The sequence below is a fragment of the Brienomyrus brachyistius genome, chromosome 19 (assembly GCF_023856365.1).
Source record: "Brienomyrus brachyistius isolate T26 chromosome 19, BBRACH_0.4, whole genome shotgun sequence".
NCBI lineage: Eukaryota > Metazoa > Chordata > Actinopteri > Osteoglossiformes > Mormyridae > Brienomyrus > Brienomyrus brachyistius.
This window is the reverse complement of record NC_064551.1, coordinates 16,279,494-16,304,938: the sequence shown is the minus strand read 5'-3', so window position 1 is coordinate 16,304,938 and position 25,445 is coordinate 16,279,494. Positions and strand designations below refer to the sequence as shown.

Here is a 25,445-nt window from a genome sequence, read left to right as displayed (position 1 = left end):
TATCTCCAGTATCGTTCTTTTTGAAGATAATTCCGGATTCTGACTGAATGCTTAGGAACCTACTATCATTACTCTAAAAATGAAGTGGAAATAGCGCTAGCGAACGTTAAAGGAGCCACAGTCCAGCCTCTCCTCTACCGCAGTGTGTACGAAATGTCACCTCAGGTTAAGGCCTGGAGACTGTCCCGGTGAGGCCATGAAACACCGGGCCAATCAGGAGGGTACGTCCCGAATTAATTCAACGCTACACTCAAGATGCGCCTCTTGCCAAATACAACATTTTAATGAGGGAACAATGAATGGCTCTGAAGTTAAATTAAACAGAACTTCCTCGACATAAAATAAGACTGTTTGAAAAAAAGTAAGTTAAACATTGTTACGGTACCCAGAACTAATATATCAGATTAATATTCATCTACAGTCCTAACTAAAGCCAGGGTATAAATTACAACCTAATCACAAGTTTATTTTATTCAAAAATCTCATAGGGAGTGTAATTCCACCATTAATGACCCACCTACGAGCATACTCAGTGTACTGTAACCCTCAATTTTTATTTGTTTTTTAAATATAAAGGGATCTAAAATTTCAGAATAATGTTTTACTACCGTGTTTATATCATACAGTTTAAGAAAAATGTTTAAAATAACACGCACACATGTAAACACATCAAGTCGCTTTTTAACCCAAGGAGTAGATTCTGTCCCCAGATCACATTTAATGTACAAGAAGGTTGAAACCTCATTCTGTATGAAGCTAAAGTTTAGAGGCTACAGGCAACCGAGAGATTTAATGTGGAAACGCGCAGATCTGACTCTGGGTAGCCGTTTGCCGTTTTGGTTCAGCCATAACAAACCGATTCAGAAACCCATGGGTCCACAAACAAGGCACTGTCTGTTCTGCCCAATGCAGGAAAACTGACAGATCCCCCACCCCCCCCCATATTGATTTAACCTTTACAGGAATGCTGAATATCCTAAAACTGAGGTTTTGACTTTGAAATATGCACAACACACCCGAGAGTTACAAGTAATAATGTGAGTGAGCGGGCAGACTGGGGGCCACAGAGAGTGAGAGTGTGTCTGTATCACTTTAGAGTGTGTGTGTGTATTCAGAGAGTGTGTCTGTGTCATTTTACAGAGTGTCTCTGTCACTTCATAGAGTGTGTCTGTATCACTTTAGAGTGTGTGACTGTATCATTTTAGAGTGTGTCTCTGTCACTTCAGAGTGTGTCTGTATCATTTTAGAGTGTGTGTGTGTATTCAGAGAGTGTGTCTGTGTCACTTTAGAGTGTCTCTGTCACTTCAGAGTGTGTCTGTATCACTTTAGAGTGTGTGTGTGTGTATTCAGAGTGTGTGTCTGTATCACTTTAGAGTGTGTGTCTGTATCCCTTCAGAGAGTGTGTCTGTATCACTTTAGAGTGTGTGTCTGTATCACTTTAGAGTGTGTGTGTGTATTCAGAGAGTGTGTCTGTGTCACTTTAGAATATCTCTGTCACTTCAGAGTGTGTCTGTATCACTTTAGAGTGTGTGTCTGTATCATTTTAGAGTGTGTGTCTGTCACTTCAGAGAGTGTGTCTGTATCATTTTAGAGTGTGTGTGTGTATTCAGAGAGTGTGTCTGTGTCACTTTAGAGTGTCTCTGTCACTTCAGAGTGTGTCTGTATCACTTTAGAGTGTGTGTGTGTGTGTATTCAGAGTGTGTGTCTGTATCACTTTAGAGTGTGTGTCTGTATCCCTTCAGAGAGTGTGTCTGTATCACTTTAGAGTGTGTGTCTGTATCACTTTAGAGTGTGTGTGTGTATTCAGAGAGTGTGTCTGTGTCACTTTAGAATATCTCTGTCACTTCAGAGTGTGTCTGTATCACTTTAGAGTGTGTGTCTGTATCATTTTAGAGTGTGTGTCTGTCACTTCAGAGAGTGTGTCTGTATCACTTTAGAGTGTGTGTGTGTGTATTCAGAGAGTGTGTCTGTGTCACTTTAGAATGTCTCTGTCACTTCAGAGTGTGTCTGTATCACCTTAGAGTGTGTGTGTATTCAGAGTGTGTGTCTGTATCACTTCAGAGAATGTGTCTGTATCACTTTAGAGTGTATGTCTGTATCACTTCAGAGAGTGTGTCTGTATCACTTTAGAGTGTGTGTCTGTATTACTTCAGAGAGTGTGTCTGTATCACTTTAGAGTGTATGTCTGTATCACTTCAGAGAGTGTGTCTGTATCACTTTAGAGTGTGTGTCTGTCACTTCAGAGAGTGTGTCTGTATCACTTTAGAGTGTGTGTCTGTATCACTTCAAAGAGTGTGTCTGTATCACTTTAGAGTGTGTATCTGTATTACTTCAGAGAGTGTGTCTGTATCACTTTAGAGTGTATATCTGTGTCACTTCAGAGAGTGTGTCTGTATCACTTTAGAGTGTGTGTCTGTATTACTTCAGAGAGTGTGTCTGTATCACTTTAGAGTGTATGTCTGTGTCACTTCAGAGAGTGTGTCTGTATCACTTTAGAGTGTGTGTCTGTGTCACTTTAGAGTGTGTGTCTGTATCACTTTAGAGTGTGTGTCTGTGTCACTTCAGAGAGTGTGTCTGTATCCCTTCAGACTGTATGTCTGTATCACTTTGGAGTGTGTGTCTGTATCACTTCAGAGAGTGTGTCTGTATCACTTCAGAGAGTGTGTCCGTATCACTTCAGAGAGTGTCTGTGTCACTTTCCAATGCGCTTTTCAGCTGCTCACATGGCCAGACTCTTTCAGACTGTGTTTTTGTGTAAGTGCCCAAAATGCACTTTATCTGTGACACCTCATAAAAGAAAAAAGGGGGAGGGGCCAAGGGGGGGTTTACTTCCAAATAATATTCCTGAGCCCTATATACCTAAAGACAAAACACTTCTTTTTAACTATAACAACATATCTACACTGGGCTACTTTCCTGCTTTTAATAAAAACTAAGGACAGGGCACTTTCTATATGTGTACGCTGTAAATAATGTGTGTGACAGGTGACTTGGCACATGAACTTTCGGATCTAAGTTTTCATGATAACCAGTTGCCAAGGTGTCCGGGCTTCAGTTCACTGGGAGAGGGGCAGGCCTGCCTTCAGAAAAAAGGAACTTAAAGGCTTAATGTCTGTTTTAGCCACATGAACGCACTGTGGACATCGCTGCACATGTTGGTACCATTCAACCTGAGGATTAAACTAAAATATATAATTCTTTGCAAAACCTTTTTTTTTCAAATTCTTAAGAAATACTAGACAAAGGCATATTTTTTGTAAATGGTATGCTTAATATTTGCTGTATTTACTAGATTAACTTTCCAGAAATTACCGTATAAGCATTGTTTTCCGCGCCGTGTTTACGTGCTAGTGAGTGGCCGGTCTGCGTGCACTTACACATCGCACTTATCACCCCGGCCCAGCTGTCTGCACTTAGATGCATAGCTGCAGCTTTTATCTAAAGCAGCCTATAATTTCTATTCATTTATACAACTTTCTTTAAGAGACAAATGCAGCATCATCTGGGCACCAGTTTGTGTGCTTAACCACAAAACTACCTGCTGCGCAAATATATATATATACACACACACACACACACACACACACACACACACACACACACACACACACATACGCTGTTACAGTGTCTTGGCTCTGTCAAAAACTTCCTACTGACCTGGCACCACGAGACACACACACACGCACATACTGTATACATATATATTGACATACATATATATGTGTATGTGTTTTGTGACTTGCTTCAGCACAATCACTTAGAAATAGCCGTATCCCTGAAGCCAAAGCTGTCGGCTCCGCGAGCCCAGTACCCGCTGGAATCGAGACAGCTCTGCCCTCACTTTACGAGACCAAAGCTAGGGACCTGAAATTGAAATAAAGAATAACATGGCAGGGTGCAACAAACACAGACCCGTATTTCCCGGCAGGACACAAAAGCAGGGTGGCGTTAGTGGGAACGGCACGCCCACGCTGTACCGCGCGCAGGGGGCGACCTGTCAGTGTGTCACCCCCCTCCGACGCTTTTAACAAAAGCGAGATGTTTGGTGCGACGGTGCTCAGCAAACAGGCCTTAATCACATACAGTACAAGAGAGGTAATACATACAGGTGGTTTTACATGCCTCTGAAATCATACAGGCATTTGAGAGCACGGAGCGGTGGAGAGGAGCGAGAGATCGCAGCGGTATTGTGCCGATGCCTTTGAAGCCTGCTTTTGTCTGTCCCCGTTGACGTGTCTGGAGGGGAACAAGGCTGGTGACTAATCCTGGGTCTTGTTATCACCCCCAGCAGTAAAACTGTCGCTTTATTGAACAGGATGCCTGTCCTGCTATTCAGCTGACAGGCTACATTATGCGGATGCAGTCCCCGCTGGAGACGCCGGGGAAAAAACCGCGCGGCCCCATGCAGGCCAGTAAATCACACCTTCTGAGTATGAAGCATGCGGCGCCGCCCTCGCACAGCGACTCGGGACAGGACCGCTAAGAGCGGCACCGGCACTCGGAAGCTCTGACATCTCTGGTATCGAGCCGGCTGGGAGGCGCTTTCATTCACACGTTACGCGTGGACCGGTGTTCGGACAGACGGCCAGCAGAACCCGACCCTCGCTAAAGGCCTTCGCCTTTCTTTTAGCAGTTGTTGACTCACTGCTTCTTGGGGGGGGGGGGGGGTTTCAGAGACTGGTGCTTTGTTTCACTGTCTCTGGCTTTTTACTGTGTGCCTCTGAGGCTGTGGAGGGTGGGAGGGGAGGACGAGTCGGCTTGTCGTCGGTGCTCAGCTGGAGTCTGAGTCACTCGTCAAGGAGAAAATTAGTAATATAACATTCAAAGAAATGACATCAAAAGTAGTTCTTTTATGTTACTGTCTCAAAGGACCGCAGAAGTCCCGACTGCTAGCATCACATTATGGCGAAGCGGGAGCTATTAATGAATGATAATATCCTTTGTTTGTAATTAAATCGCAGCAGTGACTCATGAGCCTCGAGACACTTTTTTTTTAACACTCACACAACAAAACAACAAGGCCCACACAACTCAGTCTTGTATTCAGAGCTGGAATGAGGGCCTGCAATCCTGCTGACAGAATACAGAGGGCTTTTTAACCCTCCGCTGGCAACTTTCAAAAGAAAAATGATATTTTGAAGTAAAAATAAGGTACTTTTGCTGTGCAGCCGCTTCGCAGTGTTTGGATAAAGGGAGAAAATTGAAAAAATTCAAACTGGAGACATAAACGGAGTTGGAGGGGGGGGGCAGGGGGTTGTTTTTCATTTCTGTTCTTGCTTTTACAGTACAGCTTTCATAAATTCAAAGTCATATCAGCCTAATTGCATTTCTCTCAGATTACGGCTTGGTCAGGATCCTTAACGATATGGTTAAATGCAGAGGCCAACTGAGTGTACAGCCAAAGGTTGCTGGTTTGAATCCCAAAAAGACATAACCTAGTTATGACTAAACGTAAGTTACTGAGAATACAGACATCCGCAAAATAAACAATCTAGGTCATAATTCTGCATGACTTGCTATAGATAGACTGACCTGTAATGATTAAAAATAATGAGGACTTTGCGTTTAATGAAAAAGTATCTGTAATAGGACAAGGAAAGGAAATCAGTACAAACCAAGAACTCTGGAATTACGTATATTTTACCCATATTTTACTTTGTTCAGTTTATATTTTGGATAATTGTCCACAGACATTGGACCGGATAAGTGGTTGTGAGATGGATGGACCTTTTCACAGTGTAATATTTTGAAAGATTTTTTTCTGAGAAAGTTATTTTCACCCATAGAGTTGTGGAAGTTCTGGTTCAGGAGGCTCCATGTTTCTGGGCTTTATGAGAAACGGCCATTCGTCTACCATTCGGGCCTTTTCCCGAATGCTGAGGAGCGTCGTGCCTTCACCCGAGTTCACATGTGCGCCCGATCGCGAGTCACGCAGGGAGATTCTCACTTGCTTGTGCTCTATCATCTCGCCCATGCGGTGTGACTTTCTGGTAAACAAATGCTCAATACAGGAGTCCTTCTCGGGGGAAGAAATTACGCTTTGGTTAACCAGATGCTATGAGCCAAGTCATTATTTCTGTTTGTTTCCAGCGTGACGTGTCTCAACTTAACTCTCTGAAAAAGAAAAAAAAAAACAATTAAAGATCTTTTGAAAAGAGAAAAAAACAGATTTATTGAAGTAGTCAACATGAAGACAGGAGCTTGAACAAAGGAATCACCCAGAGGGGCAAAGGATTACTATGTGACTCCTCAACAAGTCTTAAATGCACATAATTGCTGTAAACTGGCCTGGCTTTGTGATCTCCATGCGTCTGAATGTTATGCAAATTTAAGTCTCTGCTTGTCTTCAGAGAGTTCTGTGGCTTCAGCTCCTAAAGCACGGCAGGTTAAGCCAATTTAATTAATAACGTTTATTTTCTTATTTGTTCGCAATCTTGTTGTCAAAGTTAGCGCCTAGCGGAAGCCCGTTCTGGAAAGCTTACAAAAATCAAAGAGCCACCCGACGGCCGAGGCCCAAACGCAAGTGGTTTAGCTGCACACTCCTGTTTAATTGTTTTCTCAATAACTAAAAGACACTTTTTCCAGGTTTCAGCTGACGATCTGATGGTATATCTGTGTCCTTCCAGTTTTTTGTTCTATAGTTTATAGTTACAATAGTTGGTAATGATTCTGTAATTCATTATTTTTTACAGATATTCCCTATACAGTCCAAGGGAAGATTCAGCTCGATTCTTTCAGACATGAGAGGTTGGATATTAACAAACAAAAATAATGGCTAATTACGTTAATTTAGGGAGCTACTGTTTTCCCTAGCAACTAATTTTGGTGAGATACTAACAGGAGGAATAGCGTTGTGTCATCATAGTTAGTCCTACAGGCTAACTCAGGAGCATTGTATTAACTTGGGGGGAGGGGGGCACAGAGGCAAAGATAATAATTCTGGGCCCCTTGACAAACTGTCACCTGCCCGATTTCAGGTATAATTTCTGTATTCAAGGCCCCCTGACAGTTGCTGAACCCCCTGAATCCTGCCAGGGTATCTGTGCCCCTCCAGTACCCTTGGGGCAGAGTATGGTATGATTTTGTTGGGACATCAGTTATTATGAAATATTATTGGTAGTTCTGTGGGACTGGTGGTCCAAAGTTTCCATAGAGATAATTTTGCTAATGAAATGCAGAAAATTAATGATGATAGATAGATAGATAGATAGATAGATAGATAGATAGATAGATAGATAGAATGGTATTAGTTCTCATGAATTCTAATTGAATTGATGCTAGTGTACAGCATCAACAGGCTTTGTATTGTGAATGAAAATGACTAAAATAAGAAATGGTAAATTCAAAACCACACAGACAAAGATTTCAGAGCAGTTCTTGGCATGAGTCCTGTAAAAGTAATAGGATTAGCAAGAATACAATAAAATAAAAAATATGACAAGGTTATCCTGCAGACCTGTTCTTTGTTATTCTTATAATAAAATAACTATTATTCTATGGTTTGGAGACTACCCACAGTAAACTGGAATTAGTTCTACTGATATCAGGAGCTGAAGAGTACATCCAGGGTCATACGCTTTCATAACCCTTTTTCCACTAAGTAATTCACTTTCTCCAGCTTCCCTTATTATGTTAACTATTCTCGGCCGAATACATTAGAAAAGTCCATTTTTATTTTGCATACCTTCCAAGATTTTAGTTGCCTTTTCCATTATGTCCAAATCCCGAAAGCCTGAACAAATATTCTGGGACAGTATAGAACGTGGATGACTGTGTCATGTGACCAAGCACCGTCCAGTCGTGTCCGTGTTTTTGGGCTTCTAATTTAACACTGCAACGCATGAACTTTCCCTTCATGCAATTCTCAACGAAGCCTCTATGTACTCCATATCTATGTCTATAAAACCTATGTGTTTTGGGGCAGTGTGTGGCTCAGTGGGTTTGGACTCTATTCCTGTTATCGGAAGGTCTGGTTTGAATACTGGTTTGAATCCCTGGGTTGGCAGACTAATGCCATTGTTGAGCCCTTGAGCAAAGCCCCTAACCCCAGATTGCTGCAGGGGGGCTGGATAAATCACTGGGAAACACTTTACTTGGGAGGCCACAAAAACTTAGTAACTAAGTTACCACTGAAGTATAAATCTACAACAAATAGAGTAGCTACAACTGGTAAAAGATCTGTCATGATTATCAAGTAAAGCATCATTTCAATGTAAATATGCATAATGCCTCTAGTTGTCCTATAGCTATATGCGATAAGTAGATGGACCGACATCTCTAAGTCTGCTACTCTTCCTCATATAGGTGCATTACGAATATTTCAGTCGGTCGGGTCGTTTTCACAGATTATGCTGAGCAGTCAGGTCGGCTGCATTAAAATACCCGGAGGAATGGTGTCGTTTTGCTGAGTGTCTTTATTATTTAAGCAACTTAAGTATGGAGAGCAGAGCTCCTCATTCCAAGATAAGTACTTTGCAGGGCATATTTAAAGATTAAATACTAAGATAGCTTCAAAAGACACATTCTTTTCTTTGCTCAACTGAAAATATTAAACAGTATATTAAATGGCCACTGACTGCAGCCGCGCCGTAAATCATTTTGAGAGCCTTATGCCTTAAACTTCCCTGACCCGCCGCCTCTGTAACGCCGGTTCGTCTCAGGTTAGCTGCTCCAACACGTCAGCAGTTACACCGGATCCCGTCCTCACTGGTAGACGTGACAGCGCCCTTTAGTGATGCAAGACCTTAAGCTGGACTGTTTAAACCTCACACATGTCGTCTACTTTAATCCCATTGTCTATGACAGTCAGACGTGGGACTTAGCCTCCTAACCGCGGGTTTATCCCCGTCGGCCCCATCACCTACGCGGGTGGCGGCGGCGTTACCTGCTGCGTAATGGCTGCCAGGGCGCGGGACTGACGCGCTAGCGGCTGGGGACGTTTTTAAGGTCGTCTTCCAGACATCCAAGGGGTGAGTCACGTCTGATTGTCTTCAGGAGACACAGAGATGCATTCTGGAAACTCTGAGACCTGTTTCCAGACCAGCACTGGGCCTGTAATGGCACCTTCCTCCTTCTTCAAAGACTGGGGGGGGGGACGGGACGCGGGGGAGGAGGCTCAGGCGTTCCCTGTGACGGCAGGTGGTCTACTACCCAGGGGTGGGGAGGGGGGGGCTCTACAGCCGCACACGTTTCGTTCCGACATCAGGCAAGAACGGCGACCTTTTTTAATTTTAGCCTCATATAATACAGTTCTATTTTAACTCTCCCAAAAGCCACAGCACTTCCTGCTATTTATAAGTACAAGTGATCTCAATTAGGGACCTCCACGAAGGCAGGGGGGGCGGAAGGCGGCTGTGGACGAATGAACAGCAGTGAGCGATCGCTAACACTCCCCCCCCCCCCCCCCCCACCACCGTTTTTCCAGCCGGGCTCATTATTCTGGAAAGAGACATCATGGAGAACACATCCTGGAAAATGATTAAGAAAATATTGACTGGCACCGCATCCTCAGTGACAGTCGGCGCTGTTGTGACCCTCCTTTACCTCTAGGGGGTGCTGGTCTTTCCACTTACCGCACACCTCGGTAAAAAAAAACACACCAATGTCACCGAAAATAATAATCAAGTAAAAAAATGAGAATCAAAAGTCCGGATCAAATCTCAAGTTGGTTTGCAACCCAGAACCAACAGAGCCCCCTGGGTGAGTGGCGTCTCAGCATCACCGCCCCGCGCTGTGGGGAGCCTGCCAAGGGTGGAAACAAATATTTAAAACTGGAAGGCTCTTCGACGCCATTGAAACGTTTCTCACATAAAGCTATAATTAAGTGTCTTGCAAAACAGGGGACTGTGAGGTAGAGATTGAGCCAGACTCTTAAGCTGATGCCGCTTCCATTCCAACAAACTGAAAGTAAATATGAGCATCAAGATCAGGCGCATGACACTGGCGTGTTACATAATGTCTCTCGGACTTAAATGATGTATTTTAACTTGGATGAAATATGAAGCAGATTATTGGAAGTAACTGAACATTTGTTAGCAATACTGTTGCTAAAAAGAACGCTTAGAGTACATTTTTCTGAATTATAAACATTAAGTCCAGATTGTGTTTTTTTGTCATGAAAGTAGTAAAATATATATTTTTTTGCTGTCAATAACTGTAAAGTACGGTGGTATTGCTGCCGTCTAAACTGACCTATGTGGATATAACAGGATGCGTTTGAATATATGATACAAACAATCAGTACATCACACGTCAAGTCACCTTCCCATCCAATCACAGATGCCAGGCAAAAATAAAACAAGTTAACATTACTTAAGATGGAACGGATTATATATCTAGATGTAAATGTCATCAGATTCATTCGTAATATTTGGAAATGAGAATGACCACAGTGAGAATCATTTACAAACAGCTAAGCATCAGCTTAATGCGATGAACACACACCTACCAGAATGGGGTAATTAGAACCTGCCTGTAACGTAATAAAATTGTTATTTGAACTTCTACACAATAAATCATTCACTCAGCAAATCAAGCCTGGACACACCTCTGTACCAGGGTATGAACAATTGATTCTCATGTAATCTTTTAATTAAAGGTTTGATGCTATTAAAGCTTATTTTTAAAGTATCATACACCCCCATCAGACAACGTCATGCTCAGTTGTACCTTTCGTCAAACACGTACAGAGGACGGAGAGGAGACTCTGCCCTAACACTAAAAACCCCCAGTTCCAGCTGTTGTTCCGGATCCTTCCCTCCCCTTGGTGGTGACGCCAGCTCCGGCTCCTGTCACCCATCTGTCCCGCACAGGAAGCGCGGCTTTCATGTGAACGGGACCTGAAAGACGAACCCCCACCCCCCTGACGGTGGCAATTACGGGGCCACTTCAGGAATTAACTGATTCCTGATGTATCGATTCATATAAGAACCAGAACCATATGGCCGAAGCACGGCCAGCCTGTTACTGAATTAACAGTTATTACAGCGTAGCTCTCAAAGAAGACTGCCTGGTTTGTTTTTGCTTTTTTAAAAAAAAAAACAAAAAAAAAAACAGTTTTTCTGTACAGTGGGAAAAACTCGCAGACCGTGAAGATGCATTCTGTGTTTGTCTGAGAGTTGTGGAACGTCACAGGCATGCAGGAGAAGATCCTTAGTTTCCGGCAGCCAAATAAAGAGGCATTTATGAGCGTCAAACATGTAGGGTTGAAAGAAGTTTTCTTTAAGAGCAACAAGAGAGATAACAAATTGAATATTGCCAGTGAACTAAAACAATACAGCAAAAATTAAGTGAAATTCTTTCCAGGCCTTAGAAGGTAGCATATTCACAAAGGAGGGCTTTGTCTCCTTACCAGTTCAGACAAGCTGACTCTACTGTATATCCGGTTGAAGGTTGATCATTGTAATGTGGACCAGCTCAACGTCATTAATTAATAGTAATCAGCATGTGGGCTGGAAGAAGGCAGTAAAGGGAAACCCCAGGCGTGAGACAATCTTCCTTAATACCAGAAAATCCCGTACAAAGCCCTCATTAGGCCCATTATACTATCATCTCTCAGGCTTTACCTTGGGGATTTCACAACAATAGACACTTGACAGGTCGAAAAAAATTACAGCTAAACCACACGACTTGTAAGCATGCGCTGCGTTGCCTTCAGAAAAAGTGGTAACAGTGATCCTGCTCCTCTCATGTGCTTCAGTCCTTCTCAGCGTATGCGTGATAATAATATCACATACAGATATTTAGCTTCAGGAACCCAAAGATCATGCAGCCGTTGTTCATTGTATGTCCCTATGTGTTGTAAAAACTGAATCCATTTGCTGCAACTAGAGAAATGAAAAAATAAAACAGATTAAAACAGATGAGCCTGAAGACACCTGTGATTTATTTTGGGTAAAGTGCAGGAGGATAATCATCAGGAAAAACAGGCAGTCAGATCTGCTGCAATGTGGTTATTTTCTTGATTGCAATTGCCAATGAAATATAACTTCACACACACACACACACACACTCACACACACACACACAAAAAAAAAAAAATATATATATATATATATATATATACTTCCAGCTGGTGATGTTTTATACAACAGACTTACACCTTTTGAACATTATATACAGTACTTTGCGGATTTAGCATTTAGTGATTTAGACGTGTGGTCTTGTACAGTGTGCGAAGTGTCTGTGATTCATAATGAAACAGATTTATTTGCAATCGGGTGTTAAAAGTGGGGGAAAAAGGTCTTAAGGTGCCTTGTGAAAGATGGATGGATGGACACGATAAAATGTAAAGTTTACAATAAAATGCTGCGAGTCAAGCAATTTTTTTATAAACTAATAACATATTCTACTTGTTTTTTATTTGTTTGGCTTTATACTTGCGTTTTTAAAGACACGGCTATAAAGTATCCAAAACTTGTATCAGAAGAATATAAATGTAAACACTTGTATTGGGCATCACGAGGTTTATCCATTCAAATTGAACTACAGTGTTTCAATATGGATTTGCTTAGACAGAAGCTGAATCGTTTCTATATACTATTGATCCCGATTGTTGAAAAAAATTGAAAATATATCTAGTATTTCAGCAGCAAACGTGGACATGTAACTTTTTTTAAGCAATGTGAGGGATTGCTTCTTACGGCTTTTATATCGCTCGCGCCTTGGCTCTCTCCGCTCTCTGCTTAGACACCTTGTTCCCCCACCATCCTCTCTGCATGAGCGAAGTCACGCAAAGTCCCCCTTAAAGAAGACAACAGAACAGAGGCGCAGAAACGGGGTCGAGTCGTAGAAATAGCCCAGCTTCAACCCACTCGTCAACAAAGGCCAGCCAAAATCCAAAATGTGGAACTGTATCACTTACCAAACCTAACCAAGTCTAACAAATCATCTTTAACCTTTTTTTCAACTGTATTCTGTGGTGACAATAAATTTATACGACTTCTATGTAACAAGATATACAAAATTCAGTTGCAAAATGTGCCCTTTGCCACATCTATTTTCTCTGCTCACATAAAATGAAAAAAAAGGAACTGTTTTTACTGAAATGCAGTTACATTATATAGTTGCACTATCCACAAACTATATCTACTGTTCAGTTTTCATAGGAGACATTGCCAGATTCACGAAATGCACATCATCGTTGGTGGATGGCCGTTTGACTTCTAAAATGGAACCTTGCTGGGATATCACACCACAAGCCTCTATTTACAGCCGTTTTCATTTCTGAAAATATGCTGAATCAACTAATAGCGCCATCTGTTTCAAAGGACTTTTGAAAGTGTTATCGTAATAGTCTAAATGAAAATATGTTTCAAGTCAAGAGAAGACAACAACCAGAAGAGGCAGGAAATCTACTTTTTGGGAGTCCCGTCGTAACTTCTGGTATATTCTAGAAGCCTTCCCAGCAAATTCTGCAGTTATTTCTGCGGCGGTCATGTATTGGAGATGGCTTCCATTTCTATGGGTAGATTCACATATAATGTAATTTCCAATTTAACTCTATTATGATGTCATGGTTTGAAGTGGTAATGAGTTACAAGTCAGTGCAGACACACATTAGTGAATATTAAAGAAAATAAATTAGGTTTTGTACTTCACCATCTCAGGATAAGTGGGGCGTGTTGATGGCTGAGATTCGTACATATGATGATGCTTTGTGTTTCTTAGTATTGTTTTTATATCCTGACTCGTTAAATTCTGATTTTGCACTTAGTTTAATAATAAATACTTAGTTTTAATTGACATAAGTGGCAAGCTAACATAGAATTAGCATTTATGAATCAGTATTTATTATTGCTTTCTATGAGTACATTTTCATTCAGAGTCAAAAGTTACATATCAAATTACAAATTTATAAAGATGTTCAGATCCCACATGCTTTGTATTTTTCTAGACGGTACAAACAAACCTTTTCACTAAATTGTCAAGTTACCGGATATTTTAATAAACAACCTGCTACGTTCTGCCCGTTCTGTGTGCTGAGCCTCCTGCTTGCTCCCTAACGTGGCCCTGATGAGCCACACCTGGTGCTTGATACCTTGGTTAGTCTTTCTATTTACTGTAAGTACCTGTTTGTCTCCTCAGCCCCGGTTCAGTCATTGACGTCGCTTCTCCTGTCTGCCTGTGTCCTTCTCTGTACTCGCTTACTCGTTTAGACCCCTCGTGGTCTTGTTTGTTTCTCTGCCTCCGTTTAGTTCAATAAACCCCTTTTGTTTAGCAAATGCTGGCATTCGAGTCCTTTGTCCCGCACACCGTAACACAAGCATAGTGAAATAATTAGTATTTATTACTTACGTGTTTAACGTTCCTTTCTGATATGAATACACATGACTTTGTAACCAGAAAATTTTTTGTTTTTTTTGTAAGCTAGCATTATTTTTCAGTTCACATACGTATTAAACTTAAATTTGTGTTGGGGAGTATTGACAAAGCTTATTGTTTTCAGAATTGGCAACAGAACAAGGTGTAAAATTCTCTCTTTATGGTACTATATTTGAGGGGGGGGGGGGGCATTGCCACATTCAGCATGTGTCTGGCTATCAATCACTGCATCAGATCTGATTTCCTCTGATCTCCAGAAAGCGCCCCCAGCTCCTGGTGCCAAACTCCCACCAACCCACAGGTTTTAAAACCTATTCCAATAATATATAACACGAGTATCTTTAGGGGAATGCTTAACGGTAAATAGTCATGCTGCACGTCATATTAAGTTAATTCATCTGAAATCTAGGGGGCGCCGTGCATTTTCAGCAGTTTCGGCAATAACTAAATATTTTATTTTATGGTTTTGTGCATGTTAAAGCCGGTCATTCAGTTGTAATTCTCATGGCTTTCAATAAATAGCAGTGAGAGGGCTTAAATAAGATTGACTTGTCAAATTATTGGGGGGACGATGGTATGTAGCCCCCAAAAAGACATCTTAATTATTGCAGGTCATCATATACATATGTCTAATGTTCTAGATCAGATAATCAAGTGTTAAATGTCTGACGCATCCATGGAGTTCCAGATGCACTGTGCCCATTATTTTTGTATAGGAGTTGCTAAGTTGATCCCTATAGCCGATACATTTTCCGGTTAATGCATTTAATATATGTGCCATAGCTATATAAAATCAATCAAATTCTCATGCATCTGCTTATATTTTTGATGTAACATGACAGAAACTGCTATAAAAACATTAGAAATAAAGCTGCCTGCCTTAAAAATATTAGTTCATTATTATGTCGACAAATTTATTAGCATATAAACGTTATGCTACTTTGTAGGCCTGAACTCCGATCGTTCCTAACTAAGCTGTTTAGCATATGATAATGGTGCGAGTTTGCTGCAATGCTCTCAGCTGATTCCTTGAGCCATTAGAAATCCAAGTCCAAATTGGCTCCGATTCATTATGGCATGACGTAAGTGTGAAGCCACAACAGTGAAAAACATAAAGGGGTAGCGTTTTGAAAATTTTAATTTAATTGTTTACGTACATCTTGGCCAGTGTCGTAAATCAAGTGAGACATAATTTTCCTCATTAGTCACCGAATACTTCTTTAATTTGAATCAACAGCAGAAACATATGTTTGCACTAACTGGCAAACCAATACCTGCGTCTAATGGAAATGGCTTTTCTCAGTGTAATTTATAATACACAAATCAGGCACGGTTATCTTTTGGTTCTTGTGTTTTCCGTTGCTGCCCACTTTTCAGTCAGTGAATCAATATAAATATACAGGAGTCTCTGCGGGTAAGGCTCTGCTCATATGACCCTGAGGTTTTAGGCCAGATCTCCAGGAGAGGGCCCTGCCGTCTTTCCCCAGAGAAAGCCAGCCGTCCCAAAGCGAAAAGTACAACAGCCATGAGGCCGAAATAAAAGTTAAAAGCTATTTGGTCTTTATTTTCATATGCAGGGTCAGACAAGGGAAATGACTCACGTATCGTTCCTCACTCAGGCACCTCCACCCCCATTCCCAAGAAATTTTGAATTTCATTTCTAGTATATGTATTTAGAGGCAGGCAAATTAGGGGGGGGGGGGCATTTTCCACTATTATTCTCCTCAGATGGTATCGATTCAAGTTCCGTTTGAAACGTTTCTCCAGCACAAACAGCATAATAACAGGGAAGTTCATTGGCTGCAGTCTGCGATGTTGTTTTTTTTCGCCCTACTCTCATACTGCTACACATTATGTCACTCCTTAGGAGACAAACAAGGATAAGGAATACCCAGTAAGGGCATGTGGGTTACCCCGGCGGTGAAGGCACCGGCCTGAAACCTACTCGGATGATAGGGTCTCTGTACGGGACCCAGTCAGAAGTTCATGGACCAAAGACTGCCGTTATTTTTCAAAGCATTCTGGTATGTAAAATGAGTTCATGAAGATTCTCCTACTTTTCCAGTAAAACGGACTAGCATGCTGCCCTTTATATCTAATGGAGGTTTTCTTTCATTCATTCAAGGAAATGTTCTAGACAGAAAGGAGGGGAAAAGGGTTTATTACATAAATTGGTTCTGTTGAGGCTTTCGGTAACAGTCTGGGTTCAGTGTGCTTCCGAGGGCAGTATTGATTGATATATTTTAATGCACGGTGATAATTGGCTTCAGACACCACGTGCTTGAATCTCATCAGCATAATGGATGCCTTGCGCTCGATATAAACCGCAAAACCCAGAGCACAGAAAATCATAGTCTCCATAGACAAACCACATTTAGGACACAGAAAACTGCGGCTTTATTCCGGCTCATTCAACTTACCACCCGCGACTTTTCGAAACACTTTTTTTAACCCTATACAAAACGCAGCCGTATTTGTAGGAGCAATTTAATAAGACTGCAGGACGGCTGATATGTGATTGTCTAAGCGCGTTTCGAAAGAAAAAAAGCAGAAACAAACCGCCATTGTCGAAATTACAAACAGAATTAAATTTTTAATGAAGTACTTTCAAAAAGAATGACACGTGATTAGTTTTAATGTACTTACTGTATCCTTTGTATTTTTACGGACTTTTAATGCACGCATATGGTGTATGGGATTACAACTATACTTAAAGATATTCTCGTTTCATCTGGTAAGCGACTGCCAGGGTGGCTCTACATACATTAAATAATAATTTCGGTCAGACGGACTGCAGCTCCTCCGCAGAAAGGAAGAGATATGCAAACGCTGCAGATCGCGACAGACCCCAGTCCAGAAGATTTTACACGTTTTACTTTTAATTTCGCCTCCATCATTACTTCCGAATCTGCTGAATCGCATTTTCTTGATTTTTGAGATTTTGATCTGCATCGGCTGGGACCGACTCCAGTTTTTGCTTTCTTTCTGTCGGACTTTTTTTTTCTTCGCTTCGACGGGACTGCAGCCTTTTTGCTGTCGGGGAAAGAAGTTTTTTTCCGCTTTTTTTACTCTGATATCGGCCTTACCTGTGCTAACACAGTGTTGTGATGCGCATTCCCATAGATCCCAGCACCAGTCGGAGGTTCAGTCCCCCGTCAAGCAGCCTGCAGCCTGTCCCCGGGAAGATGAGCGATGTGAGCGCGGCGGCGGGCCAACAGGACGCGGCGGTCCCTCGACTCCGGCCGCACGAGAACCGCACCATGGTGGAAATCATCGCCGACCACCCCGCCGAGCTCGTCCGCACTGACAGTCCCAATTTCCTCTGCTCGGTACTACCGTCTCACTGGAGGTGCAATAAGACGCTACCCGTAGCATTTAAGGTAAGACGTTTAACATTAATGTTTTATTAATCGGCATGAATTTTATTAAGATTGGTTATTATGGGCTCCGTCTGTCATTATAGAGTACCTATGAAGCATTTAAAAAATTATTTCTAATAACGTGTAAGCTGAATTCCTTAGAATAAACTGGCATATTCATTTTTTCCGTGGTGTTAGTTCTTAATATTGCTGGAAGCATTTTGGTGTAATTACTTGCCACTTAAGTACTCCGACTGGTTTGCGTGTGTATTCAAGTTGCTGTGGTTTAGTCACATTAATTGTTGATTGCTGTGTTTTCAAGATGATAAATGATTACCTTTAATGCAAGTACGGGCACATAATGTCTCGTTTAGATTATTAATATGAAGTTGCCGTTTACCTGGCGTGTTATAACACCTGAAACCGTGAAAGACCTGCTGTTTAAACACGCATAGAATAACTTGATATGTTGTTCAGACATACAAAAACACGACAATCCTGCCTTCTGCTCATTTTCTTGTGTTTATACATATACATCTGAGCATATGTCGCCAATGTTATTACTTTAAATATAGGTATAGAAACAAATGTTTACGCACTAGCCTATAAAGTGCAAAGCGTTATGCTATTTTGCAGTCTTATGGGAACTAGAAGTAAAATCTGTACTAAAAACACGAAGGATATTTTACTATATGCAGATGAAATATTCTCTTGAAATATCTCAGGTCTAACTATACACGCCGAAACACATTCCACCTTCACCACATTCTTATTACTCATTACCAAAGAATTAGATCGCTTTCATCCATTTATTTCTGTCAATCTGCTAAATGTACGCGCGTATTAACAGTTTTCGTATTATGCACATGCAATTGACCTTTTCTGGTTATTATTTAGCTTTGCTGCTTTGTAGACTACATTTTCTTCTCGTTTATTTGTGCATGTATGTTTTGGTCGAAATTTACACAATGCCATAAGATATTTGTAAGACTTTTTCGGAAACGGTAAATGTGAAAGTTTTATTTATATATCTGGACTTATTGTGAACTCGCACACGCACTTAGGGACGCGCTCGGTCGAGCAGCCCACCGAAGATAATCGCTGCGGTTCCTAGCATTTTCCACGTGTTTCTGTGTCATAAACATTCAACCAAGTATGGGTTTTAAAAGTTCTTCTCTCATGACTAATCAGACCATGCTTAAATTGTTTTGTTGCATTTTCCTTCCAGGTCTGGTTTGGTCCCGTTTGCGCATTAACGGCTCTTTCGCTTTGCAGGTGGTGGCCCTTGGGGAGGTCCCCGACGGGACGGTTGTAACAGTGATGGCAGGAAACGACGAGAACTACTCTGCTGAGCTTCGTAACGCTTCTGGGGTCATGAAGAATCAGGTGGCTCGATTTAATGACCTGAGGTTTGTGGGCAGGAGCGGAAGAGGTGAGTGAACACATTAAATACTCAGTTATAATCATTTCGTTTTTAGTCAGACTGCGTTTCAGATGTCGAAATTGAGAAATCTCCGCTATTCCAAAAAACAAAAACATAGGAATAGATGGACTGAAAGTGAATATGATAATTGGAATTGTCTGATTTTTCTTCCTGCATTGTCATACACAAAAATATAAATTATGTACTGCACAGTATTTATGACGTTGGCGCGGCTATGACTTTTGAGAAAATATAATAATTATTTGAATCATCCATGCCCAGGAGTGAGAGGGTGAATTATGACATGGCAATAGACAGGTCACATGGCGCCAGCACGAGTTCCCTCATGTTGCGATCTATGTGCAAATCATGTCAGGCAGATCGGAAAAACAAACAGGGCCTCTATTTACGCGTCGCGCTGGCAGAGGGAGAGTCTGCAGTGAATCTCACTTACATAACCGGGAATCCGTGGCCGCCCCTTCGGGGAATCATTTAGCCATTGGCCAATTTTGCCCAATTAATTGGTCAGACATTTTTTTAAAATAATAATCTTAACCTAAGGTTTAGTCATGAATTCACTTAGCTCTGACAGACTGTAAACGTATTAATTGTAATTATTTAAAATGTTTCCGTCGTAAACATTGTCTGTATGAGAGTTTTTAAAGTTATTCTCCCCCGACTAATTAGGCAGCAGCATGCTTTAAATTAAAAGGGTCTTTTGCCCATGAACGCCATCAGCTATGGATGGTACACAGCTGTGAAACTGCAGTCGAATCTCAAGGTTGTAGTATGTCTGTCATAATGTCTTCTTTGATATATAAGGGTGAGAACGAATAAAAGATTATAGCCTAGTTTCTGACAGTGTTTCTGTTCAGAGCGAATATCCCGTAAAGTCAGATGAAATGTCTCTGTTTCGTTTCAAAGTGAGCACATTTCAGGGAAATTAAATGCTCTATAGTCTGGTATCACAGATAAATGTGACACCGCCAGTCGGATTTACACAACATTAAATCACTTTTGGAGTTTCATTTTTAAAATATGTGCTGTCATTTACAGTCTCTCACTGGACATAAATCTGTATTTCAGCTGTGTGTGATTTCGTTGGTGTCAGGCTGATCCCCGTCTATGAAGCACGACACATTTTGCACTTTCCCTGGAACTGCTGACTTTTTATGACAAATACAAAAAAACATACATTTAGATCCTCGGCAAAAACAGCCAAAATCTTTTGCAGTTAATTAGACAGGGAGTGTTATTAACCCAGTACTCTTCTTATAGTGGCCTTTTGAAAACAAAACAGTATGTGGCTTTGTGTATGAGGAGAGGGATGAACAGCCCAGCCGTCTCCCTGGACTACAGTGAAAAATAAGAGCACCTCTGGGTCACTCTACAAATGTTATGTATTATCCCAGTCTGATTTTCATCATGAGGAAAATCGACAGCATACTTTTTTTTATTAGCCTTGATATTACAAGCCGCTCAAATTAGCTGGCAGACTCATGTGAGCGGCGCATTGTATGTGGTCTGAGGAGATGTTCAAGGATGTGGCGTCGGGGGAAGCAGATCCAGACGGTTCTGAGAATGACGTGTCGTACACTGTCGGCAAGTTGACAGACAGGCCCGACCGCGCTTGTTCGTCTCTGCCGCTCTGTGACTTGCGGGCAGGAGCTGTCCAGATCCCCTTCTCTTCCGGTTATTTCCGTCAGTCCCGGTTCTCGCCGTTGCCGCGAAGGTGTCTGCTTCTCATCCTCGTCTGACATAATCTTACCCGCCTTCGTTGTATCGGTATCACGGCTTGAGTAAAGCCGAACTCAACCCTTGTCGTGTTACTTTACCCACTGGGTTCATGGGTTACGCTCATGGGTGATAAACTTAAGCTAACGGGACAAGTAAATTTCCTTCTTATGTATCCACAGTGTGTCATAAGAAAAGCTGTATCCCTGATTGGGGGATTAGAACAAGGATCATCTCAGGGCATTTTATGACATGTAATATCTGCACTCTCATTGGACATATGTGATATAATTGAAACAAATATTTTAAACATTAAACATTTTATGACGTCTGTAAAGTGCATGTTGGGATATTTCAGAATGGGGCTCATTATCAAAAAGTCTGACTATTTAAAATGGGTTAATTAGCTTAGTAGTTCATAGCAACAATTAACGTATATATTACCAACTTAAATTGGGCTTCAGGCCATTCTGAATATTACCCGCCTATAATGTTACAATTAGAGTCATACAGCCTACTTTGCTTACATTTAGATCGTGGGGGGAAATGAATGGATTGTAAACGTTGGGCTGTAGGAACAGTGCCCCCTCGCAGGGTGGATGCTGGAAAGTAAATACGCCTTCGATGAGCACAGGCGTAAATGAAAGTGTCTTTCCTCTGCTGACCTCCACAATGAAGGGTGTACACGCCTTTCTGTCTCTGGAGTGCACATGCACACACACGCTGGGCGAGACTAAAGCATATCCCTTACACAACACGTACGTGTGAACGCTCACGCGTGTTTGTGTAATCCACTGCTGGCTGGAACGTGTCGTGCGCTTTGCCCATGTGTATCGCAGACGTGTCAGTAGCACTGGGACACATATGAGGTGAGGGTTTGCATGCCCCCCCCCCCCCCCAGTTTGAAAGCGACACGGACGACCCTCTCTGTATGAGCGCGACTCTGCCCACTGGCTTGGCAGCGAGGGTGCGGTTTGTCAGAGGGATTATGAACCCGAGCCTATTGCCAGGGGAGTGGCGTCCGGGGATCGCAGTGGGAGCCGGGCCCAGACACGTCTCCCAGTCCGGCTGCCATTCCCACTGTGCGGTCTCACGTTGTGCAATGCGGAGACGGTATTCCCGTTCATGCAGAGTCATTAAGCAGGAGACGCTTTGGTGTAGTCTGCTCACCTCCTGTGGGGTAAATTCCAGCCTCCATCAGTTACACTCCCAGGCACTTGATTGCATTCATGCATTCAGCAGTCATGGTATCATTTTGATGAATTTGCATACACGGCAAGGCTGTAGTCCGTCGGTTTTTGTTAAAGACCATCAATGATGCTTTAGAAGCACGTTTCATTACTCGTTCCACAACCCGTTTTTCATATGCAGTGTCCTGACAGCCACACAAATAAACAGTCCGGTTATCTTGTTAATTTATTTTGCATTCAGTTATTGTTGTTATTGTTCGGTTGAGGCAGGGGTGCAATAGGGGCATGGATACCCTGGCAGATTCAGGGGCCCAACACTTTACAGGGGCCACAGTAGGGGCATGGATACCCTGGCAGATTCAGGGGGCCCAACACTTTACAGGGGCCACAGTAGGGGCATGGATACCCTGGCAGATTCAGGGGCCCAACACTTTACAGGGGCCACAGTAGGGGCATGGATACCCTGGCAGATTCGCACTTTACAGAGGCCCTTGAATATGTAAAATTATATGTACAATTAGTGGATGTGTATATGTTTAGGGGCGCTGTGGCTGTATAAAGCAGTTACTTACATACATTCTGGGTCAGAGGTTAAAATGCCACCTCTGTCGTATGTCCATAGTGTGTCTGTGTGTGTGTGTGTGTGTGTGTGTGTGTGTGTGTGTGTGTGTGTGTGTGTGTGTGTGTGTGTGTGTATCCGTGTGTGTCTGTCTGTGTGTGTGTATACTGGATGCATATTCTAAAAATGGATGAATGGTTTACTCTCACAGGCTATTTTGGGTGACGCTTTTCATTAACTGCACCCTCATAATGCATTCATAGAACATTCATAAGCAACATGTAAGTGCACCTTAACATTCTAACATGCCTTAATAGCTTTAATATAGATTAATAAACATCATATAACTATAAGATTATAACAAATATGAAAAATGTATAATTGTATAAAGTTTGTTATTGAAGTATATTAAAGGTTTATGATATGTTAGGATGTTAAGTTATACTTACATGCTGCTTATGAATGTTCTATGAATGTCTTTTGAAGGTGCAGTGAATGTTCTATGAACGCATAATTAATGCATTATGAAGGGGCAGTTAATGTAAAGTGTTACCCAGTATTGTTACACTTGCAAATAACATTGTTATTTCTTTTAATTATAGAGCAGGAGATGGTGGCTCCTTGGGTAGCACTGTTGCCCCATACCCCCACCACTGGGGGGTTTGATCACCCCCCCCTCCCCCCCCCACAGCTCAATGTGTGTGACATTTGCATGTTTTCTCTGAATTGCATTTGTTCTCTTAAGATACTCCGGGTAAGATGTGAGATACTTTATTGATCCCAGGTGGAAAATTATTTGAAGTATAGCAGCAAGTAAATAAAGAGATGCACAGATACACAAGAGATGCACAGATACACAAGAGATGCACAGATACACAAGAGATGCACAGATACAAATAACAAGTGCAAAGACAGTACCGTCTCACTGGAGGTGCAATAAGATGCTACCCGTAGCAGTTAAAGTAAGACAGTACACAGTGCAGATGAGTTACCTCCCTTAGTCCACAGACAGGCAGTCAGGTGAATTGGCGTGTTTAAATCTCCCATGGTGTGTTTATGTATGTACACTGCGATGGACTGGCATCCCATCCAGGGTGTTTCTTTGCCTCGATCACTGTGCATCATGCCCAGCTCTTTCACTGACTGCTTTAAATATTTCAGCCTGGCCTTCACTGGGTTCTTTATTCATATCAATAGACTGATATCCACAAGATATCTCTGATATCAGCTGGGGCGCGTCCAGCATATATCAGAGCAAGAAGCAAGCAGACTGATTTCTTAAAATTTGGTTTCTTATTTGTTTTAGCTGGCGATGTTATCTGTCAGATTTTAGACCTGGGTGTTTTTTATTGAACATTTGCGGATGGTTACAAGTGCATATGCTAAATGGTTAGGCTACGTGCTGCTGTTCTGTTAAAAGTAGCAGCTTCAATGTGTCAGTTAGACATCTAACTCTAATAACCGCGTTGTGGCTACGTACAACATCTTACCCAACCTATGGTCAAGTGATCAGTATAGAACAAGGAATATGTTATAATTGAAGCCAAACATGCAAGTATATCTACATTTTTATTTAAGTAAGATATGAAATCTGGTTCCCCCCGGAGTCCAGAAACATGCTGAGGTTCATTGGAGGTGTGCCTGTGTGAGTGAATGGTGTCTGAATGTGCGCTACGATGGATTGCCGCTCCAGCCTGGGTTGTTCCCTGCCTTACGCCCATAACCTTTGTATATGTGCCATTATCCAAACTGGAGACAATAGTTTTAAGTTATTAGCTAAGGAAACCATCATCCTTTTCCTTTATAAACACACGTTTAACCGATTTTGCAGAAAATGCATTTTCAAAAATACAGATGGAAATGCACAAAGGTGGCTGCAAAACAGGGTTATCTTTGTGGCCAGAGGCATTAGGCCTTTTCTTCTAAGAGTCTGGAGAAAGTTGAGGTGGTACTTTGGAGAAGGAAATTTCTCACCGCCAAGTGTTTTGGAAAGAGGTGTTTGAAGTATTTCGACTGAATTTATCTGCAGAAAGGCGTAGCCTGCCATGTTTTTCGACAGCATCCTGCACAGGCAAGCCATCCGTCAACCGTCTGAACAGACTGGTTATGCCATTGTAACAGAGTGTGTTTGCTTTGGCTGAGCTGGAAGACAACTGGCACTCTTCCCCTTTGTGGACTCAGCACATTCCATCAAGGAAGTTTGGTAACACTTTACTTAAACCATGCATGTGTAATTCATTATAGGCTCCTTTATATTACAATTATAAACAAGGCTATATTTATAAAAAGGTAGAACACATTATAGACATGTCTAGTATGCATTATGAATGTGCTATGAAATTCGTATCCTATAATGCATTATAAATACCTTCATAATGCAGTACAAAGCATCCTTAATTCATATACTGGCCATTCTAATACATTATGAATGTATCTACAGTGCATTATAGATGAGAGCTTCGTAGATCATTCAAAATGCTTAATAAACTTGGCTATAATATGCTATGCCTTTATATGAATAGTTATAGCTGTGTTTGTAATACTTCATGAATGCATTATAATGCAAAATGAAGGTATCTATAATACATTATGATAACTGCTTTAAGTAAAGGAATTCTAAAAAGTTAATGGAAATTTAATGGAAATTTCTCTGCTGCTCCTGAAAGACAGATTGGTATCTCAGCTTCCTGACTCAGACAGAGATGCGGGGTCAGGACAGGGGGAACCCTACGTAGGAGATGAAGGGTGGCTTGGTATCTGTCATGCAGAAACTGTACCAGAAAGTCTTTGGCCAGAGACCAACTTGAGGAACATCAGCTTCAATTTTCGAGCGAAAAAGACCGGGATTAGAAACCCAC

General features: G+C 41.7%; 2 protein-coding genes across 5 annotated transcripts in view; both read left to right on the top strand.

Moving 5' to 3' along the window:
• LOC125715040 (runt-related transcription factor 2-like) overlaps positions 1–25,445 on the top strand; it is a 54,692-nt gene that overhangs the window by 3,873 nt on the left and 25,374 nt on the right. For all 4 annotated transcript variants that reach the window (XM_048986230.1, XM_048986228.1, XM_048986229.1 and 1 more), the window contains exons 3-4: positions 17,446–17,702; positions 18,957–19,113. In XM_048986230.1, coding sequence (XP_048842187.1) covers positions 17,446–17,702; positions 18,957–19,113 — 414 coding nt within the window. The remainder of the gene's footprint in view (positions 1–17,445; positions 17,703–18,956; positions 19,114–25,445) is intronic.
• enpp4 (ectonucleotide pyrophosphatase/phosphodiesterase 4) overlaps positions 18,681–25,445 on the top strand; it is a 75,704-nt gene continuing 68,939 nt past the window's right edge. The window contains exon 1 of the mRNA XM_048986226.1: positions 18,681–18,685. The gene's annotated coding sequence lies outside the window, so the exon portion shown is untranslated. The remainder of the gene's footprint in view (positions 18,686–25,445) is intronic.